The 25348-nt window shown below is 46.3% G+C and overlaps 1 protein-coding gene across 1 annotated transcript in view; it reads left to right on the top strand.

Annotated features, from left to right (window-relative positions):
- The window catches only part of LOC123487987 (protein sidekick-1-like), a gene marked incomplete at both ends in the record, with an annotated part of 46220 nt that extends 36327 nt beyond the window's left edge, over window positions 1-9893 (top strand). Inside the window, one exon of the mRNA XM_045218994.1 lies at window positions 9760-9893. Within this exon, the coding sequence (XP_045074929.1) occupies window positions 9760-9893 (134 nt within the window). The remainder of the gene's footprint in view (window positions 1-9759) is intronic.
- Between the last annotated feature and the right edge of the window lie 15455 nt (window positions 9894-25348).

Raw genomic sequence — 25348 nt, 5'->3', positions numbered from 1 at the left:
CCCAAGCATACTTCCAAAGTTGTGGCAAAATGGCTTAAGGACAACAAAGTCAAGGTATTGGAGTGGCCATCACAAAGCCCTGATCTCTAGAAAATGTGTGGGCAGAACTGAAAAAACGTGTGCGAGCAAGGAGGCCTACAAACCTGACTCAGTTACACCAGCTCTGTCAGGAGGAATGGGCCAAAATTCACTCAACTTATTGCGGGAAGCTTGTGGAAGGATACCCAAAACGTTTGACCAACGTACATTTTTTTAAAGGCAATGCTACCAAATACTAATTGAGTGTATGTAAACTTCTGACCCACTGGGAATGTGATGAAATAAATAAAAGCTGAAATAAATCATTCTCTCTACTATTGTTCTGACAGGGAATTTTTACTAGGATTAAATGTCAGGAATTGTGAAAAACAGAGTTTAAATCTATTTGGCTAAGGTGTATGTAAACTTCAGACTTCAACTGTATATACATAATATGACATTTGAAATGTCTTTATTCTTTTGGAACTTCTGAGTGTAATGTTTACTGTTAATATTTATTGTTTATTTCACTTTTGTTTACTATCTATTTCACTTGCTTTGGCAATGTTAACATACATTTCCCATGCCAATAAAGCCCTTAAATTGAAATTGAATTGAATTGAATTGAGAGAGAGAGAGAGAGAGAGAGAGAGAGAGAGAGAGAGAGAGAGAGAGAGAGAGAGAGAGAGAGAGAGAGAGAGGGGAGAGAGAGAGGGAGAGAGAGAGGGGAGAGAGAGCGGAGAGAAAGAGAGAGAGAGAGAGAGAGAGAGGAGAGAGAGAGAGACAGAGAGAGAGAGAGAGAGAGAGAGAGAGAGAGAGAGAGAGAGAGCGAGTAGCCCTAAAGTGAGAGAGAGGCCCTACTTGACACATTGGAAAGAACAAACTAAAAAACTGAGCAAACTAGAATGCTATTTGGCCCTAAACAGAGAGTACACAGTGGCAGAATACCTGACCACTGTGACTAACCCAAAATTAAGGAAAGCTTTGACTATGTACAGACTCAGTGAGCATAGCCTTGCTATTGAGAAAGGCCGCCGTAGGCAGACCTGGCTCTCAAGAGAAGACAGGCTATGAGCACACTGCCCACAAAATGAGGTGGAAACTTAGCTGCACTTCCTAACCTCCTGCCAAATGTATGACCATATTAGAGACACATATTTCCCTCAGATTACGCAGACCCACAAAGAATTAGAAAACAAACCCAATTTTGATAAACTCCCATATCTATTGGGTGAAATACCACAGTGTGCCATCACAGCTGCAAGATTTGTGACCTGTTGCCACAAGAAAAGGGCAACCAGTGAAGAACAAACACCATTGTAAATACAACCCATATTTATGTTTATTTATTTTCCCATTTGTACTTTAACTATTTGCACATTGTTACAACATTGTATATATACATAATACGACATTTGAAATGTCTCTATTCCTTTGGAACTTGTGTGAGTGTAATGTTTACTGTTCATTTTTTATTGTTTATTTCACTTTTGTTCATCATCTATATTTCACTTGCTTTGGCAATGTAAACATACGTTCCCAAGCCAATAAAGCCCTTTGAATTGAATTGAATTGAGTAGAGAGAAAGAGAGAGCGAGAGTAGAGAGACAGGATCATTTGAGACAGACATGATTAGTGCTAATGAGGATTAGTGTGGAGATCCATCCACCCAATAGGGCTGCACACACAGGTCAGTCAGTGGAGCCACCTGTACTGTGTTTAGGCCCTGCACACACAGGTCAGTCAGTGGAGCCACCTGTACTGTGTTTAGGCCCTGCACACACAGGTCAGTCAGTGGAGCCACCTGTACTGTGTTTAGGCCCTGCACACAGGTCAGTCAGTGGAGCCACCTGTACTGTGTTTAGGCCCTGCACACACAGGTCAGTCAGTGGAGCCACCTGTACTGTGTTTAGGCCCTGCACACACAGGTCAGTCAGTGGAGCCACCTGTACTGTGTTGTGCTTTACGTTGCGTTAATGTCTCCCACCTGCTTGATCCTTGGCTTTTCACAGACTGGTGGTGAGCAGGCAACTTGGGTCGCGTCCCAATAATCTCTCCTTTCTCCCGAAACGTGCACTTGTTCACTTCCCTTCATTTGATTTGAAAGGAAACGACTGGTATGTGGGAAACTTCCTCCAGCCCATTCCAATGCTTTTAAAGTTGTGGAGAAATGAGTGCATGCTTTATAGTGGAGAGATTATTGTGACGGTGTCAGATGATACAAGGAATGGCGTGTATTATCCCAGGAAACACATACTGAAAGTAACAGGTCACTCGTGGGTTTTTACAGCATCTGACCTTCCATCCCTCCATTCTCTCCTCTCTTCCTCCCTTTCTTCTTCCCTATTTTCATTTCTTTCTCTGTTCCTCTCTCTTTCTCTATCATTCTATCAGTACTTCCTCTTTCCATTCTCCTGTGCTTAGATAAACAGTCTGTATCCTGACCCACACTCACACACACACAGCAGTTAGCTAGGAGGACAGTGAAACCCCCACAGAGTCCACATGAGAGCAGTTAGCTAGGAGGACAGTGAAACCCCCACAGAGTCCACATGAGAGCAGTTAGCTAGGAGGACAGTGAAACCCCCACAGAGTCCACATGAGAGCAGTTAGCTAGGAGGACAGTGAAACCCCACAGAGTCCACATGAGAGCAGTTAGCTAGGAGGACAGTGAAACCCCCACAGAGTCCACATGAGAGCAGTTAGCTAGGAGGACAGTGAAACCCCCACAGAGTCCACATGAGAGCAGTTAGCTAGGAGGACAGTGAAACCCCCACAGAGTCCACATGAGAGCAGTTAGCTAGGAGGACAGTGAAACCCCCACAGAGTCCACATGAGAGCAGTTAGCTAGGAGGACAGTGAAACCACCACAGAGTCCACATGAGAGCAGTTAGCTAGGAGGACAGTGAAACCCCCACAGAGTCCACATGAGAGCAGTTAGCTAGGAGGACAGTGAAACCCCCACAGAGTCCATATGAGAGCAGTTAGCTAGGAGGACAGTGAAACCCCCACAGAGTCCATATGAGAGCAGTTAGCTAGGAGGACAGTGAAACCCCCACAGAGTCCACATGAGAGCAGTTAGCTAGAAGGACAGTGAAACCCCCACAGAGTCCACATGAGAGCAGTTAGCTAGAAGGACAGTGAAACACCCACAGAGTCGAAGGACAGTGAAACACCCACAGAGTCGAAGGACAGTGAAACACCCACAGAGTCCACATGAGAGCAGTTAGCTAGGAGGACAGTGAAACCCCCACAGAGTCCACATGAGAGCAGTTAGCTAGGAGGACAGTGAAACCCCCACAGAGTCCACATGAGAGCAGTTAGCTAGGAGGACAGTGAAACCCCCACAGAGTCCTCATGAGAGCAGTTAGCTAGGAGGACAGTGAAACCCTCACAGAGTCCACATGAGAGCAGTTAGCTAGGAGGACAGTGAAACCCCACAGAGTCCACATGAGAGCAGTTAGCTAGGAGGACAGTGAAACCCCCACAGAGTCCACATGAGAGCAGTTAGCTAGGAGGACAGTGAAACCCCCACAGAGTCCACATGAGAGCAGTTAGCTAGGAGGACAGTGAAACCCTCACAGAGTCCACATGAGAGCAGTTAGCTAGGAGGACAGTGAAACCCCCACAGAGTCCACATGAGAGCAGTTAGCTAGGAGGACAGTGAAACCCCCACAGAGTCCACATGAGAGCAGTTAGCTAGGAGGACAGTGAAACCCCCACAGAGTCCACATGAGAGCAGTTAGCTAGGGAGGACAGTGAAACCCCACAGAGTCCACATGAGAGCAGTTAGCTAGGAGGACAGTGAAACCCCCCACAGAGTCCACATGAGAGCAGTTAGCTAGGAGGACAGTGAAACCCCCACAGAGTCCACATGAGAGCAGTTAGCTAGGACGACAGTGAAACCCCCACAGAGTCCACATGAGAGCAGTTAGCTAGGAGGACAGTGAAACCCTCACAGAGTCCACATGAGAGCAGTTAGCTAGGAGGACAGTGAAACCCCCACAGAGTCCACATGAGAGCAGTTAGCTAGGAGGACAGTGAAACCCCCACAGAGTCCACATGAGAGCAGTTAGCTAGGAGGACAGTGAAACCCCCACAGAGTCCACATGAGAGCAGTTAGACTGACAGAGCAGAGGAAAACACATCACCACACACTCACACAGTCTATTTGGGGATATATGTGTGTTTGAAGAACCTGTTGGCTGCGGTGGCAGCTGGCCAAGCCTCTGCCTGGCCAGAAATAACTCGGGACCTGCGCTAACACACACACAGGATGTTTCTCAACATGCAGACGACCGTGCACCACCCTGTCATGCTCCGGTAGCGTTCTGTTGAGGATGTTCTTGTCAGGATGAGTGGGGAGGAGAATAAACTCAAATGTACATTTGAGAAGCACATTCCCTTGCTACCTTTGACCCAATACAGACAAAACAAGATAGATACACGAAAACAAACTTAAGCTTCATAATTATAAGCTAGCTATATGTGAATCATATATCATATATCATATGTGGTCCTCTGTAGCTCAGCTGGTAGAGCACAGCGCTTGTACGCCAGGGTAGTGGGTTCGATCCCCGGGACCACCCATACACAAAAAATGTATGCACGCATGACTGTAAGTCGCTTTGGATAAAAGCGTTATTATTATTATATTATTATCTTAATCTAGCTAGCCAGCTAGTTTTCCATGTAAAAACAAGCTAAAACCTATGTTGTTATGAAAGGTAGATGGCCAACGTTAGCTTCCAATACTTCATCAGTTAGCCTGTGAAGACAGTTAAAATGAACAATGTATGAAGTTATTAACGTATCAAGATAAACTATTGTAGTCAACATATGAGATGTGAATGGGCAACATTTCATTCCACTTCAGCTTGAAAACACCTGCCATAGTTTTTAAGAAATCTTGTGTCGTTTTTTACCTAGTTGCGTCATATTACGTCAACAATCCTGGGAATGTTTTGTTGAAGCTTGCATCGATGCATGCTTCGAAATGTGTACAGACGGAGTACGCATCTGAGAAGTGCCCTCCGTGCTCCTTTTCGCATACTTAGATTTGGACTCATACTCCGACCCTCCCTTGCTCCAGTTTGTGTGCTCAGATCACGGTAGTATGCATATTAACAAACACCCATAGCCCTACACACACTGCTACACACACTGCTACACACACTGCTACACAAAGTCCTATACACACTGCTACACACACTGCTACACACTCTCCTCTCCTCTCCTCTCCTCTCCTCTCCTCTCCTCTCCTCTCCTCTCCTCTCTCCTCTCCTCTCCTCTCTCTCTCTCCTCTCCTCTCCTCTCCTCTCCTCTCTCTCCTCTCCTCTCCTCCTCTCCTCTCCTCTCCTCTCCTCTCCTCTCCTCTCTCTCCTCTCCTCTCCTCTCCCTCTCTCCTCTCCTCTCCTCTCCTCTCCTCTCTCTCTCTCTCTCTCCTCTCCCTCTCCTCTCCTCTCCTCCTCTCCTCTCCTCTCCTCTCCTCTCTCTCTCTCCTCTCTCTCCTCTCTCCTCTCCTCTCCTCTCCTCTCCTCTCCCTCTCCTCTCCCTCTCCTCTCCTCTCCCTCTCCTCTCTCCTCTCCTCTCCTCTCCTCTCCTCTCCTCTCCTCTCCCTCTCCTCTCCTCTTCCTCTCTCCTCTCCCTCTCCCTCTCTCTCTCTCCTCTCTCTCTCCCTTAACCCTGTCTCCTCCCTCCCTCTCTTCCTCTACTTCCTTCCCTCTCTCTCTCTCCTTTCTCTCTCCCTTTAACCCTGTCTCCTCCCTCCCTCTCTTCCTCTACTTCCTTCCCTCTCTCTCTCTCCTTTCTCTCTCCCTTTAACCCTGTCTCCTCCCTCCCTCTCTTCCTCTCCCTCCTTCCCTCTCTCTCTCTCCTTTCTCTCTCCCTCGTGAAGGTATTTGATGTGTTTGTGTGGAATAAGCTTTAGCCTCAGCTGTAATGAAATAAAACCACATTATAAAGGCAACACTGTTTCCAGACAGAGGTCCACATTTTGAAAGGAAAGGAAGGAAGGTTAAAGGAAGACAATGAGAACAAATATACAAATAAAAATACATCTGGAAGACCGTTAGGAGGACTCTCTCTCTCTGGAAGACCGTTAGGAGGACTCTCTCTCTCTCTGGAAGAACAAGACTGTTAGGTCTAAACAACATACAGGAGGACTCTCTCTCTCTCTCTCTCTCTGCTGGGGGTAGAGCTAACTAAGTGGAGGAGGGAGGTGGTACTCATCCTATCTGGACGAAGACGGAGTGAGGGAGGAGAGGGAAAGAGGAGGGGAGTTTGTTGGCAGGAGAGACAATCCCTCGACTCCTTAACAAACACACACGCGTGGCCCTGTGACATATGTGTGTTAATCAGTTTGGGGAGTGGGGCTCTGTGTGTAGTGTGTGTTTAGCAGTCAGGCATTTGCTCAGTGTTTGTGAAATGAGTCTAGGGGCCTGAGACTTAATGAAACATCTGGAGTGTTCCTCTGTTACTGAGAGAGAGACAGGGAGAGAGATGGAGAGAGAGAGGAAGAGAGAGAGTGGGGAGAGGGAGAGAGAGAGAGAGAGAGGGGGATAGAGAGAGTGGGGAGAGAGAGGGGGAGAGATAGAGAAAGACTTGACACTGCAGGAAAGGGGAAGAGATCAGAGGAGCAGCCAAGAGGAGAGAGGGAAGAAAGAAAGGAAGACTAGACGGTAGTGGTGGAATTAAAAGCAGGGTTGTGGAGAGTAATGAAATGTTTGACTAATAAGAACAGAGAGCGTCACATATTGAATATACGTCATATTGCCTCGACTAGGATTGATTTACACTCTTATAGTAGAGGGAGGGAGAGGAGGGAGGGAGAGAGAGAAATGAAGACGATGGAGAGAGAGAGAGAATGAAGACGAGGGAGAGAGCGAAATGAAGACGAGGGAGAGAGAGAGAGAAATTAAGATGAGGGAGGAGGGAGGAGAGAAATTAAGATATAAAGAGGTATAAAATAGGGTTTAAAGATAAAACAGTGTGTCATTGAGTGAGTGTGATGGTGCTGAACGTGTACAGTTCAACATAGGTTCAACACACAAACACGCACACACACAAACACACTCACACTCAACACACACACACATGGTGGTAGGTGTATCAGTATGTAGAGAGAGACTATATTCCATAGGATAAATATGAAATATTTCTCTACAATTTTGTGCACAAATTTGTTTACATCCCCGTTAGTGAGCGTTTCTCCTTTGCCAAGATAATCCATCCACCTGACAGGTGTGGCATATCAAGAAGATGATTAAACAGCATGATCATTACACAGGTGCACCTTGTGCTGGGGACAATAAAAGGCCACTGTAAAATGTGCAGTTTTGTCACACAACACAATGCCACCGATGTCTCAAGTTTTGAGGGAGAGTGCAATTGACATGCTGACTGCAGGAATGTCCACCAGAGCTGTTGCCAGATAGTTGAATGTTCATTTCTCGACCATAAGCTGCCTCCAACGTCGTTTTAGAGAATTTTCCAGTACGTCTAACTGGCCTCACATCGCAGACCACATGAATGGAGTTCTGTGGGCGAGCGGTTTGCTGATGTCAACGTTGTGAACAGAGTGCCCCATGGTGGCGGTGGGGTTATGGTATGGGCAGGCATAAGCTACGGACATCGAACACAATTGCATTTAATCGATGGCAATTTGAATGCACAGAGATACCGTGACGACATCCTGAGGCCCCATTGTCAGGCCCATTTCGTTTTAAAGGTATCTGTGACCAACAGATGCATATCTGTATTCCCGGTCATGTGAAGTCCATAGATTAGGGCCTTCTGAATATGACTGATTTCCTCATATGAACTGTAACTCACTCTAACCCTCTCTGTGTATCAAATAGAGTAAAGCCTAACCCCACACTCACTCACTCACTTCAATATGTCTCTCTCCAATACACACAACGTCTCTCCCTACACTGTAGATACTCCCCCCCCCGCTTGCCCACTCAATATATGTGGTGTGTAACTCAGTTGGTAGAGCATGGTGCTTGCAACGCCAGGGTTGTGGGTTCGATTCCCACGAGGGGGGCCAGTATGAAAAAATAAAATACAAAATACAAATGTATGCACTCACAGAGTAAGTCGCTCTGGATAAGAGCGTCCGCTAAATGACTGAAATGTACAAATAAATGTACAAAATGTGTGTGTCCATATCAATATACACAATGTAATCTTCCCAAGGCTGCTCAGTATGCAGCCCCTGGTGTACCTAAACTGCTTCCTTATTCACACACACACACACACACACACACACACACACACACACACACACACACACACACACACACACACACACACACACAGACACACACAGACACACACACACACACACACACACACACACACACACACACACACACACACACACACACACACACACAGACACACACAGACACACACACACACACACACACACACACACACACACACACACACACACACACACACACACACACACACACACACACACACACACACACACAGACACACACAGACACACACACACACAGACACACACACACAGAGACACACAGACACACACACACACACACACACACACACACACACACACACACACACACACACACAGACACACACAGACACACACACACACACACACACACACACACACACACACACACACACACACACACACACACAGACACACACACACACACACACACACACACACACACACACACACACACACACACACAGACACACACAGACACACACACACACACACACACACACACACAGAAACACACACACACACACACACAGACACACACACACACACACACACACACAGACACACACACACACACACACACACACACACACACACACACACACACACAGACACACACACACACACACACACACACAGACACACACACACACACACACACACACACACACACACACACACACACACACACACAGACACACACACACAGACACACACACACACACACACACACACACACACACACACACACACACACACACACACACACACACACACACACACACACACACACACACACAGACACACACACACACACACACACACACACACAGACACACACACACAGACACACACACACACACACACACACACAGACACAGACACACACAGACACAGACACACACACACACACACACACACACACACACACACACACACAGACACACACACACACACAGACACACACACACAGACACACACACACACAGACACACACACACACACACACACACACACACACACACACACACACACACACACACACACACACACACACACACACACACACACACACACACACAGACACAGACACACACAGACACACACACACACACACACACACTCCTCGTGGCCTCTGGAGATAACAACCACACTAATCTCCTCAGTATTCAATACACGGTCCACAGTGTGTGTGTGTGTGTGTGTGTGTGTGTGTGTGTGTGTGTATTGATTGTTCCTGCTGTGTGTCAGTGAATGAGCATCAGAGGATCAATGTGAACAACAAGCTAGAGCTAGACAGACCTGATGAGGGTGATTCTGTATTGACACTCATTCATCAGCTTGTTTTTTGGTTGGAAGCTGTGTGTAGATTCTCTATGTGCTGAAATGATATTCTGGACAAACTGAAATCACTGGCTTGTCTGGTTTAAAGTCACCATCTGTGTTTTCTGATCATTATCTCTCTCCTACAGAGCCATCTCGTTGGACAATCAACTGGTTGTCTTGGCGACCAGTGCGGCTGACGTGGGGCGGTACTACGTACAGGCGGTCAACGAGCTGACCGGAGAGAACCACACCTCTCCCTCTGTCTACCTCAGCATGGCTGGTAAGAAAAGTCATTGTAACAAAACTCTGTATATCCACATGTAAACTATACTGTCCCCTAGACCTCCACTACACACTATACTGTCCCCTAGACCTCCACTACACACTATACTGTCCCCTATACCTCCACTACACACTATACTGTCCCCTAGACCTCCACTACACACTATACTGTCCCCTAGACCTCCACTACACACTATACTGTCCCCTCCACTACACACTATACTGTCCTCTAGACCTCCACTACACACTATACTGTCCCCTCCACTACACACTATACTGTCCTCTAGACCTCCACTACACACTATACTGTCCTCTAGACCTCCACTACACACTATACTGTCCTCTAGACCTCCACTACACACTATACTGTCCCCTCCACTACACACTATACTGTCCTCTAGACCTCCACTACACACTATACTGTCCCCTCCACTACACACTATACTGTCCTCTAGACCTCCACTACACACTATACTGTCCTCTAGACCTCCACTACACACTATACTGTCCCCTAGACCTCCACTACACACTATACTGTCCCCTAGACCTCCACTACACACTATACTGTCCCCTAGACCTCCACTACACACTATACTGTCCCCTCCACTACACACTATACTGTCCCCTCCACTACACACTATACTGTCCCTTAGACCTCCACTACACACTATACTGTCCCCTAGACCTCCACTACACACTATACTGTCCCCTAGACCTCCACTACACACTATACTGTCCCCTAGACCTCCACTACACACTATACTGTCCCCTCCACTACACACTATACTGTCCCCTAGACCTCCACTACACACTATACTGTCCCCTAGACCTCCACTACACACTATACTGTCCCCTAGACTCTCCACTACACACTATACTGTCCCTCTAGACCTCCACTACACACTATACTGTCCCCTAGACCTCCACTACACACTATACTGTCCCCTAGACCTCCACTACACACTATACTGTCCCCCTAGACCTCCACTACACACTATACTGTCCCCTAGACCTCCACTACACACTATACTGTCCCCTAGACCTCCACTACACACTATACTGTCCCCTAGACCTCCACTACACACTATACTGTCCCCTAGACCTCCACTACACACTATACTGTCCTCTAGACCTCCACTACACACTATACTGTCCCCTAGACCTCCACTACACACTATACTGTCCCCTAGACCTCCACTACACACTATACTGTCCCCTAGACCTCCACTACACACTATACTGTCCCCTAGACCTCCACTACACACTATACTGTCCTCTAGACCTCCACTACACACTATACTGTCCTCAGACCTCCACTACACACTATACTGTCCTCTAGACCTCCACTACACACTATACTGTCCCCTAGACCTCCACTACACACTATACTGTCCCCTAGACCTCCACTACACACTATACTGTCCTCTAGACCTCCACTACACACTATACTGTCCCCTAGACCTCCACTACACACTATACTGTCCCCTAGACCTCCACTACACACTATACTGTCCCCTCCACTACACACTATACTGTCCCCTAGACCTCCACTACACACTATACTGTCCTCTAGACCTCCACTACACACTATACTGTCCCCTAGACCTCCACTACACACTATACTGTCCCCTCCACTACACACTATACTGTCCCCTAGACCTCCACTACACACTATACAGTCCTCTAGACCTCCACTACACACTATACTGTCCCCTAGACCTCCACTACACACTATACTGTCCCCTAGACCTCCACTACACACTATACTGTCCCCTAGACATCCACTACACACTATACTGTCCCCTCCACTACACACTATACTGTCCCTTAGACCTCCACTACACACTATACTGTCCCCTAGACCTCCACTACACACTATACTGTCCTCTAGACCTCCACTACACACTATACTGTCCCCTAGACCTCCACTACACACTATACTGTCCTCTAGACCTCCACTACACACTATACTGTCCCTCAGACCTCCACTACACACTATACTGTCCTCTAGACCTCCACTACACACTATACTGTCCTCTAGACCTCCACTACACACTATACTGTCCTCTAGACCTCCACTACACACTATACTGTCCCCTAGACCTCCACTACACACTATACTGTCCTCTAGACCTCCACTACACACTATACTGTCCCTCTAGACCTCCACTACACACTATACTGTCCTCTAGACCTCCACTACACACTATACTGTCCTCTAGACCTCCACTACACACTATACTGTCCCCTCCACTACACACTATACTGTCCCCTAGACCTCCACTACACACTATACTGTCCCCTAGACCTCCACTACACACTATACTGTCCCCTAGACCTCCACTACACACTATACTGTCCCCTAGACCTCCACTACACACTATACTGTCCCCTAGACCTCCACTACACACTATACTGTCCCCTAGACCTCCACTACACACTATACTGTCCCCCTAGACCTCCACTACACACTATACTGTCCCCTAGACCTCCACTACACACTATACTGTCCCCTAGACCTCCACTACACACTATACTGTCCCCTAGACCTCCACTACACACTATACTGTCCCCTAGACCTCCACCACACACTATACTGTCCTCTAGACCTCCACTACACACTATACTGTCCCCTAGACCTCCACTACACACTATACTGTCCCCTAGACCTCCACTACACACTATACTGTCCCCTAGACCTCCACTACACACTATACTGTCCTCTAGACCTCCACTACACACTATACTGTCCCCTAGACCTCCACTACACACTATACTGTCCTCTAGACCTCCACTACACACTATACTGTCCCCTAGACCTCCACTACACACTATACTGTCCCCTAGACCTCCACTACACACTATACTGTCCCCTAGACCTCCACTACACACTATACTGTCCCCTAGACCTCCACTACACACTATACTGTCCCCTAGACCTCCACTACACACTATACTGTCCCAGAACCTCCACTACACACTATACTGTCCCCTAGACCTCCACTACACACTATACTGTCCCCTAGACCTCCACTACACACTATACTGTCCCCTAGACCTCCACTACACACTATACTGTCCCTAGACCTCCACTACACACTATACTGTCCCCTAGACCTCCACTACACACTATACTGTCCCCTAACCTCCACTACACACTATACTGTCCCCTAACCTCCACTACACACTATACTGTCCCCTAGACCTCCACTACACACTATACTGTCCCCTAGACCTCCACTACACACTATACTGTCCCCTAGACCTCCACTACACACTATACTGTCCCCTAGACCTCCACTACACACTATACTGTCCCCTAGACCTCCACTACACACTATACTGTCCCTCTAGACCTCCACTACACACTATACTGTCCTCTAGACCTCCACTACACACTATACTGTCCCCTAGACCTCCACTACACACTATACTGTCCTCTAGACCTCCACTACACACTATACTGTCCCCTAGACCTCCACTACACACTATACTGTCCCCTAGACCTCCACTACACACTATACTGTCCCCTAGACCTCCACTACACACTATACTGTCCCCTAGACCTCCACTACACACTATACTGTCCCCTAGACCTCCACTACACACTATACTGTCCCCTAGACCTCCACTACACACTATACTGTCCCCTAGACCTCCACTACACACTATACTGTCCCCTAGACCTCCACTACACACTATACTGTCCCTAGACCTCCACTACACACTATACTGTCCCCTAGACCTCCACTACACACTATACTGTCCCCTAGACCTCCACTACACACTATACTGTCCCCTAGACCTCCACTACACACTATACTGTCCCCTAGACCTCCACTACACACTATACTGTCCTCACCTCCACTACACACTATACTGTCCCCTAGACCTCCACTACACACTATACTGTCCCTCTAGACCTCCACTACACACTATACTGTCCCCTAGACCTCCACTACACACTATACTGTCCTCTAGACCTCCACTACACACTATACTGTCCCCTAGACCTCCACTACACACTATACTGTCCTCTAGACCTCCACTACACACTATACTGTCCCCTAGACCTCCACTACACACTATACTGTCCCTTAGACCTCCACTACACACTATACTGTCCCCTAGACCTCCACTACACACTATACTGTCCCTCTAGACCTCCACTACACACTATACTGTCCCCTAGACCTCCACTACACACTATACTGTCCCTCTAGACCTCCACTACACACTATACTGTCCCCTAGACCTCCACTACACACTATACTGTCCCCTAGACCTCCACTACACACTATACTGTCCTCTAGACCTCCACTACACACTATACTGTCCCCTAGACCTCCACTACACACTATACTGTCCTCTAGACCTCCACTACACACTATACTGTCCCCTAGACCTCCACTACACACTATACTGTCCCTCTAGACCTCCACTACACACTATACTGTCCCCTAGACCTCCACTACACACTATACTGTCCCCTAGACCTCCACTACACACTATACTGTCCCCTAGACCTCCACTACACACTATACTGTCCCCTAGACCTCCACTACACACTATACTGTCCCCTAGACCTCCACTACACACTATACTGTCCCCTAGACCTCCACTACACACTATACTGTCCCCTAGACCTCCACTACACACTATACTGTCCCCTAGACCTCCACTACACACTATACTGTCCCCTAGACCTCCACTACACACTATACTGTCCCCTAGACCTCCACTACACACTATACTGTCCCCTAGACCTCCACTACACACTATACTGTCCCCTAGACCTCCACTACACACTATACTGTCCCTCCACTACACACTATACTGTCCCCTAGACCTCCACTACACACTATACTGTCCCCTAGACCTCCACTACACACTATACTGTCCCCTAGACCTCCACTACACACTATACTGTCCCCTAGACCTCCACTACACACTATACTGTCCCCTAGACCTCCACTACACACTATACTGTCCCCTAGACCTCCACTACACACTATACTGTCCCCTAGACCTCCACTACACACTATACTGTCCCCTAGACCTCCACTACACACTATACTGTCCCCTAGACCTCCACTACACACTATACTGTCCCCTAGACCTCCACTACACACTATACTGTCCCCTAGACCTCCACTACACACTATACTGTCCCCTAGACCTCCACTACACACTATACTGTCCCCTAGACCTCCACTACACACTATACTGTCCCCTAGACCTCCACTACACACTATACTGTCCCCTAGACCTCCACTACACACTATACTGTCCCCTAGACCTCCACTACACACTATACTGTCCCCTAGACCTCCACTACACACTATACTGTCCCCTAGACCTCCACTACACACTATACTGTCCCCTAGACCTCCACTACACACTATACTGTCCCCTAGACCTCCACTACACACTATACTGTCCCCTAGACCTCCACTACACACTATACTGTCCCCTAGACCTCCACTACACACTATACTGTCCCCTAGACCTCCACTACACACTATACTGTCCCCTAGACCTCCACTACACCTATACTGTCCCCTAGACCTCCACTACACACTATACTGTCCTCTAGACCTCCACTACACACTATACTGTCCCTCTAGACCTCCACTACACACTATACTGTCCCCTAGACCTCCACTACACACTATACTGTCCCCTAGACCTCCACTACACACTATACTGTCCCCTATCCACTACACACTATACTGTCCCCTAGACCTCCTCACACTATACTGTCCCACTACACACTATACTGTCCCCTAGACCTCCACTACACACTATACTGTCCCCTAGACCTCCACTACACACTATACTGTCCCCTAGACCTCCACTACACACTATACTGTCCCCTAGACCTCCACTACACACTATACTGTCCCCTAGACCTCCACTACACACTATACTGTCCCCTAGACCTCCACTACACACTATACTGTCCCCTAGACCTCCACTACACACTATACTGTCCCCTAGACCTCCACTACACACTATACTGTCCCCAACCTCCACTACACACTATACTGTCCCTCAGACCTCCACTACACACTATACTGTCCCCTAGACCCACACACACTATACTGTCCCCTAGACCTCCACTACACACTATACTGTCCCCTAGACCTCCACTACACACTATACTGTCCCCTAGACCTCCACTACACACTATACTGTCCCCTAGACCTCCACTACACACTATACTGTCCCCTAGACCTCCACTACACACTATACTGTCCCCTCCACTACACACTATACTGTCCCCTAACCCTCCACTACACACTATACTGTCCCCTAGACCTCCACTACACACTATACTGTCCCTAACCTCCACTACACACTATACTGTCCCCCCTCCACTACACACTATACTGTCCCCTAGACCTCCACTACACACTATACTGTCCCCCAGACCTCACTACACACTATACTGTCCCCTAGACCTCCACTACACACTATACTGTCCCCTCCTCCACTCACACTAGACTCGCATTGTCAATCAAAACAGCAGTATCTCTCTCTCTGTTCTCCACTTGTCAATCAAAACAGCAGTATGTCTCTCTCTCTTTGTTCTCCACTTGTCAATCAAAACAGCAGTATGTCTCTCTCTCTGTTCTCCACTTGTCAATCAAAACAGCAGTATGTCTCTCTCTGTTCTCCACTTGTCAATCAAAACAGCAGTATGTCTCTCTCTCTTTGTTCTCCACTTGTCAATCAAAACAGCAGTATGTCTCTCTCTCTTTGTTCTCCACTTGTCAATCAAAACAGCAGTATGTCTCTCTCTGTTCTCCACTTGTCAATCAAAACAGCAGTATGTCTCTCTCTCTGTTCTCCACTTGTCAATCAAAACAGCAGTATGTCTCTCTCTCTTTGTTCTCCACTTGTCAATCAAAACAGCAGTATGTCTCTCTCTGTTCTCCACTTGTCAATCAAAACAGCAGTATGTCTCTCTCTGTTCACTTGTCAAACAAAACAGCAGTATGTCTCTCTCTCTCTTTGTTCTCCACTTGTCAATCAAAACAGCAGTATGTCTCTCTCTGTTCTCCACTTGTCAATCAAAACAGCAGTATGTCTCTCTCTGTTCACTTGTCAATCAAAACAGCAGTATGTCTCTCTCTCTCTGTTCTCCACTTGTCAATCAAAACAGCAGTATGTCTCTCTCTCTTTGTTCTCCACTTGTCAATCCAAACAGCAGTATGTCTCTCTCTGTTCTCCACTTGTCAATCAAAACAGCAGTATGTCTCTCTCTGTTCACTTGTCAATCAAAACAGCAGTATGTCTCTCTCTCTTTGTTCTCCACTTGTCAATCAAAACAGCAGTATGTCTCTCTCTCTGTTCTCCTCTTGTCAATCAAAACAGCAGTATGTCTTTCTCTCTTTGTTCTCCACTTGTCAATCAAAACAGCAGTATGTCTCTCTCTCTGTTCTCCACTTGTCAATCAAAACAACAGTAGTCTCTCTCTGTTCTCCACTTGTCAATCAAAACAACAGTAGTCTGCAAGATTAGTTGTACAAGACTGTGTGTGTGTGTGTGTGTGTCGTGTGTGTGTGTGTGTGTGTGTGTTTGTGTGTGTGTGTGTGTGTGTGTGCGCGTGTGTGTTTGTGTTTGTGTGTTTGTGCGTGTGTGTGCGTGTGTGTGTGTGTGTGTGTGTGTGTGTGTGTGTGTCTCAGCAGTGTAAAAATGTAAGAAAGCTGTGGCAGACAACGTCCCCAAAGAGAGGGAGAGTCCCCACACACCACACTGGGATGTGGGACATCACTAAGCTGCCACTAAGAGGATTGTTTTCTTCTAGGAGAAAAAACATGGAAGAAGAGAGAGGAGAGACAGAAGAGAGAGGGAGAGAGGGAGGGAGAAGAGAGAGAGAGAGAGAGAGAGAGAGAGAGAGAGAGAGAGACAGCCCCTTGTTTTGGTTTCTGCATGGTATCCCTGTCTGCTCTCTCTCTCTCAATTCAATTCAATAGACTTTATTGACATGGCAAATTAAATGACTTACATTGTCAAAGTATACATAGAACAACAGCAATAATAATAGTAGTAGTAGTGGAAATGTGATTACCATTAACAGCAACTACAACAACAATATTAATGAGAATAACAATACATGAAAGGAATATTTGTCGACCAATCTCAACTTGACTGAGAAGACACATGACATGGTATGAAAGACAAGACAAAACAAAACAAAATGTAGTTGGCCACCAGGTTTGCACACATCTCAGGAGGGATTTTGTCCCACTCCTCTTTGCAGATCTTCTCCAAGTCATTAAGGTTTCGAGCCTCACGTTTGGCAACTCGAACCTTCAGCTCCCTCCACAGATTTTCTATGGGATTAAGGTCTGGAGACTGGCAAAGTAAACTTCAATGCTATTTGGCTCTAAACAGACAGTACATGGTGGCAGACTATCTGACCACTGTGACTGATAGAAAACTGAGGAAAACAATGACTAGGTACAGACTCAGTGAGCACAGTCTGGCTATAGAGACCGGTCGTCACAGGCAAACCTGGCTGCCCAGAGAGAGGACAGGCTGTGCTCACTCTGCCCCCGGGGGAGAGGTAGAGACAGAGCTGCATTTCCTATTACACTGTGACAAATAATCAGACCTAAGATAATCTTTCTTTCCCAAAATTATCATTCAGTACAAAAAATTTGAAACTATAAAAGAGGAAGAAGAAATCCAATATTTATTGGGTGAAAAGCCAAAATGTGTAAATCTGTGTCCTCCTGCCACAACCTGAGGGACAGCCAGTGAACAGTGTAATAATAAATAAATAATAGGTCATTTAGCAGACGCTCTTATCCAGAGAGCGACTTACAGGAGCAATTAGGGTTAAGTGCCTTGCTCAAGGGCACATCAACAGATTTTCACCTAGTCGACTGGGGATTAGAACCAGCGACCTTTCGGTTACTGGCACAACGCTCTTAACCACTAAGCTACCTGCCGCCCGTAATGTAATGTCAATAATATTTCCCATTTTGTTTTGTTTTGTCTTGTCTTTCATACCATGTCATGTGTCTTCTCAGTCAAGTTGAGATGGTCGACTAATATTCCTTTCATGTATTGTTATTCTCATTAATATTGTTGTTGTAGTTGCTGTTAATGGTAATCACATTTCCACTACTACTACTATTATTATTGCTGTTGTTCTATGTATACTTTGACAATGTAAGTCATTTAATTTGCCATGTCAATAAAGTCTATTGAATTGAATTGAGAGAGAGAGAGCAGACAGGGATACCATGCAGAAACCAAAACAAGGGGCTGTCTCTCTCTCCTCTCTCTCTCTCTCTCTCTCCCTCCTCCCTCCCTCCCTCCCTCCCTCCCTCTCCTCCCTCCCTCCCTCCTCCCTCCTCCCTCCCTCCCTCCTCCCTCCCTCCCTCCCTCTCTCTCTCTCTCTCTCTCTCTCTCTCTCTCTCTCTCTCCCTCCCTCCTCCCTCCCTCTCTCTTCTGTCTCCCCTCTCTCTTCTTCCATGTTTTTTCTCCTAGAAGAAAACAATCCTCTTAGTGGCAGCGAAGTGATGTCCCACATCCCAGTGTGGTGTGTGGGGACTCTCCCTCTCTTTGGGGACGTTGTCTGGCTTCCACAGCTTTCTTACATTTTTACACTGCTGAGACACACACACACACACACACACACACACACACACGCACACACACGCACAAACACACAAACACAAACACACACGCGCACACACACACACACACACACACACACACCACACACACACACACACACACGCACACACACACACACACACAGTCTTGTACAACTAATCTTGCAGACTACTGTTGTTTTGATTGACAAGTGGAGAACAGAGAGAGACTACTGTTGTTTTGATTGACAAGTGGAGAACAGAGAGAGAGACATACTGCTGTTTTGATTGACAAGTGGAGAACAAAGAGAGAAAGACATACTGCTGTTTTGATTGACAAGAGGAGAACAGAGAGAGAGACATACTGCTGTTTTGATTGACAAGTGGAGAACAAAGAGAGAGAGACATACTGCTGTTTTGATTGACAAGTGAACAGAGAGAGACATACTGCTGTTTTGATTGACAAGTGGAGAACAGAGAGAGACATACTGCTGTTTTGATTGACAAGTGGAGAACAAAGAGGGAGGGAGGGAGGGAGGGGAGGGAGGGAGGGAGGGAGGGAGGGAGGGAGGGAGAGAGAGAGAGAGAGAGAGAGAGAGAGAGAGAGAGAGAGAGAGACAGCCCCTTGTTTTGGTTTCTGCATGGTATCCCTGTCTGCTCTCTCTCTCTCTAATTCAATTCAATAGACTTTATTGACATGGCAAATTAAATGACTTACATTGTCAAAGTATACATAGAACAACAGCAATAATAATAGTAGTAGTAGTGGAAATGTGATTACCATTAACAGCAACTACAACAACAATATTAATGAGAATAACAATACATGAAAGGAATATTTGTCGACCAATCTCAACTTGACTGAGAAGACACATGACATGGTATGAAAGACAAGACAAAACAAAACAAAATGGGAAATATTATTGACATTACATTACGGGCGGCAGGTAGCTTAGTGGTTAAGAGCGTTGTGCCAGTAACCGAAAGGTCGCTGGTTCTAATCCCCGAGTCGACTAGGTGAAAAATCTGTTGATGTGCCCTTGAGCAAGGCACTTAACCCTAATTGCTCCTGTAAGTCGCTCTGGATAAGAGCGTCTGCTAAATGACCTATTATTTATTTATTATTACACTGTTCACTGGCTGTCCCTCAGGTTGTGGCAGGAGGACACAGATTTACACATTTTGGCTTTTCACCCAATAAATATTGGATTTCTTCTTCCTCTTTTATAGTTTCAAATTTTTTGTACTGAATGATAATTTTGGGAAAGAAAGATTATCTTAGGTCTGATTATTTGTCACAGTGTAATAGGAAATGCAGCTCTGTCTCTACCTCTCCCCGGGGGCAGAGTGAGCACAGCCTGTCCTCTCTCTGGGCAGCCAGGTTTGCCTGTGACGACCGGTCTCTATAGCCAGACTGTGCTCACTGAGTCTGTACCTAGTCATTGTTTTCCTCAGTTTTCTATCAGTCACAGTGGTCAGATAGTCTGCCACCATGTACTGTCTGTTTAGAGCCAAATAGCATTGAAGTTTACTTTGCCAGTCTCCAGACCTTAATCCCATAGAAAATCTGTGGAGGGAGCTGAAGGTTCGAGTTGCCAAACGTGAGGCTCGAAACCTTAATGACTTGGAGAAGATCTGCAAAGAGGAGTGGGACAAAATCCCTCCTGAGATGTGTGCAAACCTGGTGGCCAACTACAAGAAACGTCTGACCTCTGTGATTGCCAACAAGGGTTTTGTCACCAAGTACTAAGTCATGTTTTGCAGAGGGGTCAAATACTTATTTCCCTCATTAAAATGCAAATCAATTTATAACATTTTTGACATGCGTTTTTTCTCAATTTTTTTGTTGTTATTCTGTATCTCACTGTTCAAATAAACCTACCATTAAAATTATAGACTGATCATGTCTTTGTCAGTGGGCAAACGTACAAAATCAGCAGGGGATCAAATACTTTTTTCCCTCACTGTACACTGTGATTTTACTGTGGTCTGAGAGAGGTGTTAGTGGGCTGACTGTGAAGGCTCTGAGAGACTCTGGGTTGAGGTCGGTGATAAGTAGTCTACAGTACTGCTGCCAAGGGGATGAGCTGTAGGTGTACCTACCAAAAAGAGTCCCCTCTTAGCCTACCATTGACTATGTACAGACCCAGTGTTCGACAGAGCTTCAGTAGCTGTACTCCATTTTTGTTTTTCACTTTGTCATAGCTGTTTCTGGGGGGGTATGTGGGGAGGGAAAGGTTGTTGCTTCCCGGTAGGTGTTTGTCCCCATGACTGTTAATAGTGTCTAGTTCTTCTGCTGTTCTAGCTTTCAGGTCCTCCATAGACCAGCACATTGCCTTGGGCCTGAAAGTGACTAATCTCCCCCTCTAGAATGGAGAAACTCTCGAGGGTGGAATGTATGTGGCACAGAGGAAGACGTTGTTATCTGTTAAGATAGCCTCCTTGTTGATTTTTTAACCAGATAAAGAAGTCTCCTGTTTTGATCAATTCGATTGAATTAGTTAGTTCAGATTCATACCATATTAGCATTCCCCTGAGTCTCTGCCCAGTGTGATTCCTTTAAATTTGGTGGATGGTACGATTATCTCCTATAACCTAGTGGACAGCCAGTGGAAACATCACCTCTGCACTATGTTTCCTGTGGTACTACAATATCAACATCATCAATTTCTTTAAGGAAGTCTGGGTTTCTGCTCTCTAGCCCAAAGCAGAGGACTTCAATCCCTTGTAAATTCCAACATGCAATGTAAAAGATTTCATAACTGTTTTTCTTTACCTTCAAAATGAGATAAACACTCACAATCCAACAATAACTATTCAAATATGATTTTTGCAATTAACATAAACTATTATTATGCAAATGTGATTTGTTTATCATTTAAGATAGTATTTGTGTCATGCCACTTGGGTGGATGTAGTGTGAGGATGGTGGAGTTCTTGTGCTCATCTTACCATGACCCTCGGCCTATCACATGTGAGCATAGTAGATTCAGCATTTGTTTGATGTCACTCATTTCATTGGTGGGGGCTGGGCCTGTTGCTCCTCTCACAGCTTGTGCATAGCTCTGTCTGCCGGGCTGTGGCTCCTCCAGGTGTGGGTCTGCGGAGGGTGGGAGGGGGGGTGTTAGGCCTCGTCTGGGTGGGTCTGAAGCTGGGCTGGCTGTGGTGGGCATTGAGGTAGTCATTTAGCAGACGCTCTTATCCAGAGCGACTTACAGTTAGTGAGTTATTTTTTTCATACTGGCCCCCCGTAGGAATCGAACCCACAACCCTGCCGTTGCAAGCGACATGCTCTACCAACTGAGCTCTCTCCTTCTCTCTCCACGCTCTTCCTCTCTCTCTCCTCTTCCTCTCTACTTCCCTTTCTCTCTCTCTCTCTCTCTTCATCACTCCTTCCTTCTCTCTCTCTCTCTCTCTCTCTTCCTCTCTACTTCTCGCTCTCTCTCTCTCTCTCTCTCTCTCTCTCTCTCTCTCTCTCTCTCTCTCTCTCTCTCTCTCTCTCTCTCTCTCTCATCGCTCCTTCCTTCTCTCTCTCTCTTCCTCTACTTCTCTCTCTCTCTCTTCCTCTACTTCTCTCTCTCTCTCTCTCTTCATCGCTCCTTCCTTCTCTCTCTCTCTCTTCCTCTACTTCTCTCTCTCTCTTCATCGCTCCTTCCTTCTCTCTCTCTCTCTCTTCCTCTCTACTTCTCTCTCTCTCTTCATCGCTCCTTCCTTCTCTCTCTCTCTCTCTTCATCGCTCCTTCCTTCTCTCTCTCTTCCTCTACTTCTCTCTCTCTCTCTCTCTCTCTCTCTCTCTCTCTCTCTCTCTCTCTCTCTCCCTCTCTCTCTCTCTCTCTCTCTCTCTCTCTCTCTCTCTCTCTCTCTCTCTCTCTCTCTCTCTTCCTCTACTTATCTATCTCTCTGTCTCTCTCTCTCTCAACATTAATAATAATAATAATAATAATAATAATAATAAGTAAGTTACTGTTTACTATACAGATGTTATTATTCAGTGTCCCTCAGGCTATAGCAGCCTTGCTCCTTCGCCCATGAGGATTTTTCCTCTGGGTTTAATAAGATAACGAATAATGAATCTCTTGGTGAGGAATATTTCTCACAATAATGCAGAAAGTGCATCTCTGTCTCTACCTCCCCTGTCGTGCAGTGACTCCTCTTTGGGTAGCGGGGTCTTTTTATGTCTGCCGGTTTCTATTGCCAATTGGTGGTCACTCAGCCTATACTTGGTAAGGACCTGTGTCTGCTTCATATCTCTGACAGAGTAGAGATAATCAGCCAATTCATATTCTCTGTTTTAGGGCCAGATAACAATTTTGTTTGGTTTTTAGATTTTGTTTCCTTTTTCCAATGTTGTAAAAATGAGTCCTTTGATTGGTTCATGGTTTTATTTCTGTCCACCCCGCTGACTGAGAGGGCTCGTTTCTGGTCCTCAGCTCTTGGGTTTGAAGTGCTTTAAATTGGAGGCTTGAATTTTGACTTTTCAGAGCACTTTCGTCCGAGGGATTACCAGAGCGCAGAATAAGTGATGAATTTTTGAACGCTTAAAAACACGTTGAATATGGCCGGTGTCAGTAAACGTCAGCAAAAAAAAAGTGTAATTCAATTGTTTCCAGCAGCACAGTTACAGTCACCAGCGCTCTAGATAACATGAACTCTGCCTAACCAGCCCTGCAAGTAAAATGGGAGCTAACAAACCGGTCAACTCTAGCCAGTTAGCTAAAGGGTGCTTGGCTGCCGTTGGGAGGTCAGAACGCTCACATCAACCCTACTCCTCCACTAGAGCGTCCAGCGTGCACTCTGAACGCTCCGAGAGTGAAATGCTCTGAATTTACAAACTGACAAACTGACAACGCTCTGAATTCACAGGACGACCCCAGAGCACACTCTGACACACTGGAGGCAATTTACGAACGCACCCCAAGAGTGAAGGAGAGAGAGAGAGAAAGAGGAGGAGAGTGTAGAATAGTTCCTACTATAAATGATGTAGTTGAGATCAGAACATGAAACGTAAAGATTTAATGGCCACCACAGAGAGAGAGAGAGAGAGACCAAGGAGGGCCTACAGCAGCACCTCAATCTTCTGCACAGATTCTGTCAGACCTGGGCCCTGACAGTAAATCTCAGTAAGACAAAAATAATGGTGTTCCAAAAAAGGTCCAGTTGCCAGGACCACAAATACAAATTCCATCTAGACACAGTTGCCCTAGAGCACACAAAAACTATACATACCTCGGCCTAAACATCAGCGCCACAGGTAACTTCCACAAAACTGTGAACGATCTGAGAGACAAGGCAAGAAGGGCCTTCTACGCCATCAAAAGGAACATAGAATTTGACATAACAATTAGGATCTGGCTAAAAATACTTGAATCAGTTATAGAACCCATTGCCCTTTATGGTTGTGAGGTCTGGGGTCCGCTCACCAACCAATAATTCACAAAATGGGACAAACACCAAATTGAGACCCTGCATGCAGAATTCTGCAAAAATGTCCTCCGTGTACAACGAAAAACACAAAATAATGCATGCAGAGCAGAATTAGGCCGATACCCGCTAATTATCAAAATCCAGAAAAGAGCCGTTAAATTCTATAACCACTTAAAAGGAAGCGATTCCCAAACCTTCCATAACAAAGCCATCACCTACAGAGAGATGAACTTGGAGAAGAGTCCCCCAAGCTGGTCCTGGGGCTCTGTTCACAAACACAAACAGACCCCACAGAGCCCCAGGACAACAACAACAACACAATTAGACCCAACCAAATCATGAGAAAACAAAAAGAGAATTACTTGACACATTGGAAAGAATTAACAAAAAAACTGAGCAAACTAGAATGCTATTT

Source organism: Coregonus clupeaformis, unplaced genomic scaffold, assembly GCF_020615455.1.
Source record: "Coregonus clupeaformis isolate EN_2021a unplaced genomic scaffold, ASM2061545v1 scaf1962, whole genome shotgun sequence".
NCBI classification, from domain to species: Eukaryota; Metazoa; Chordata; class Actinopteri; order Salmoniformes; family Salmonidae; genus Coregonus; species Coregonus clupeaformis.
The sequence above is the reverse complement of the archived record's forward strand: the minus strand, read 5'-3'. Positions and strand labels throughout refer to the sequence as shown.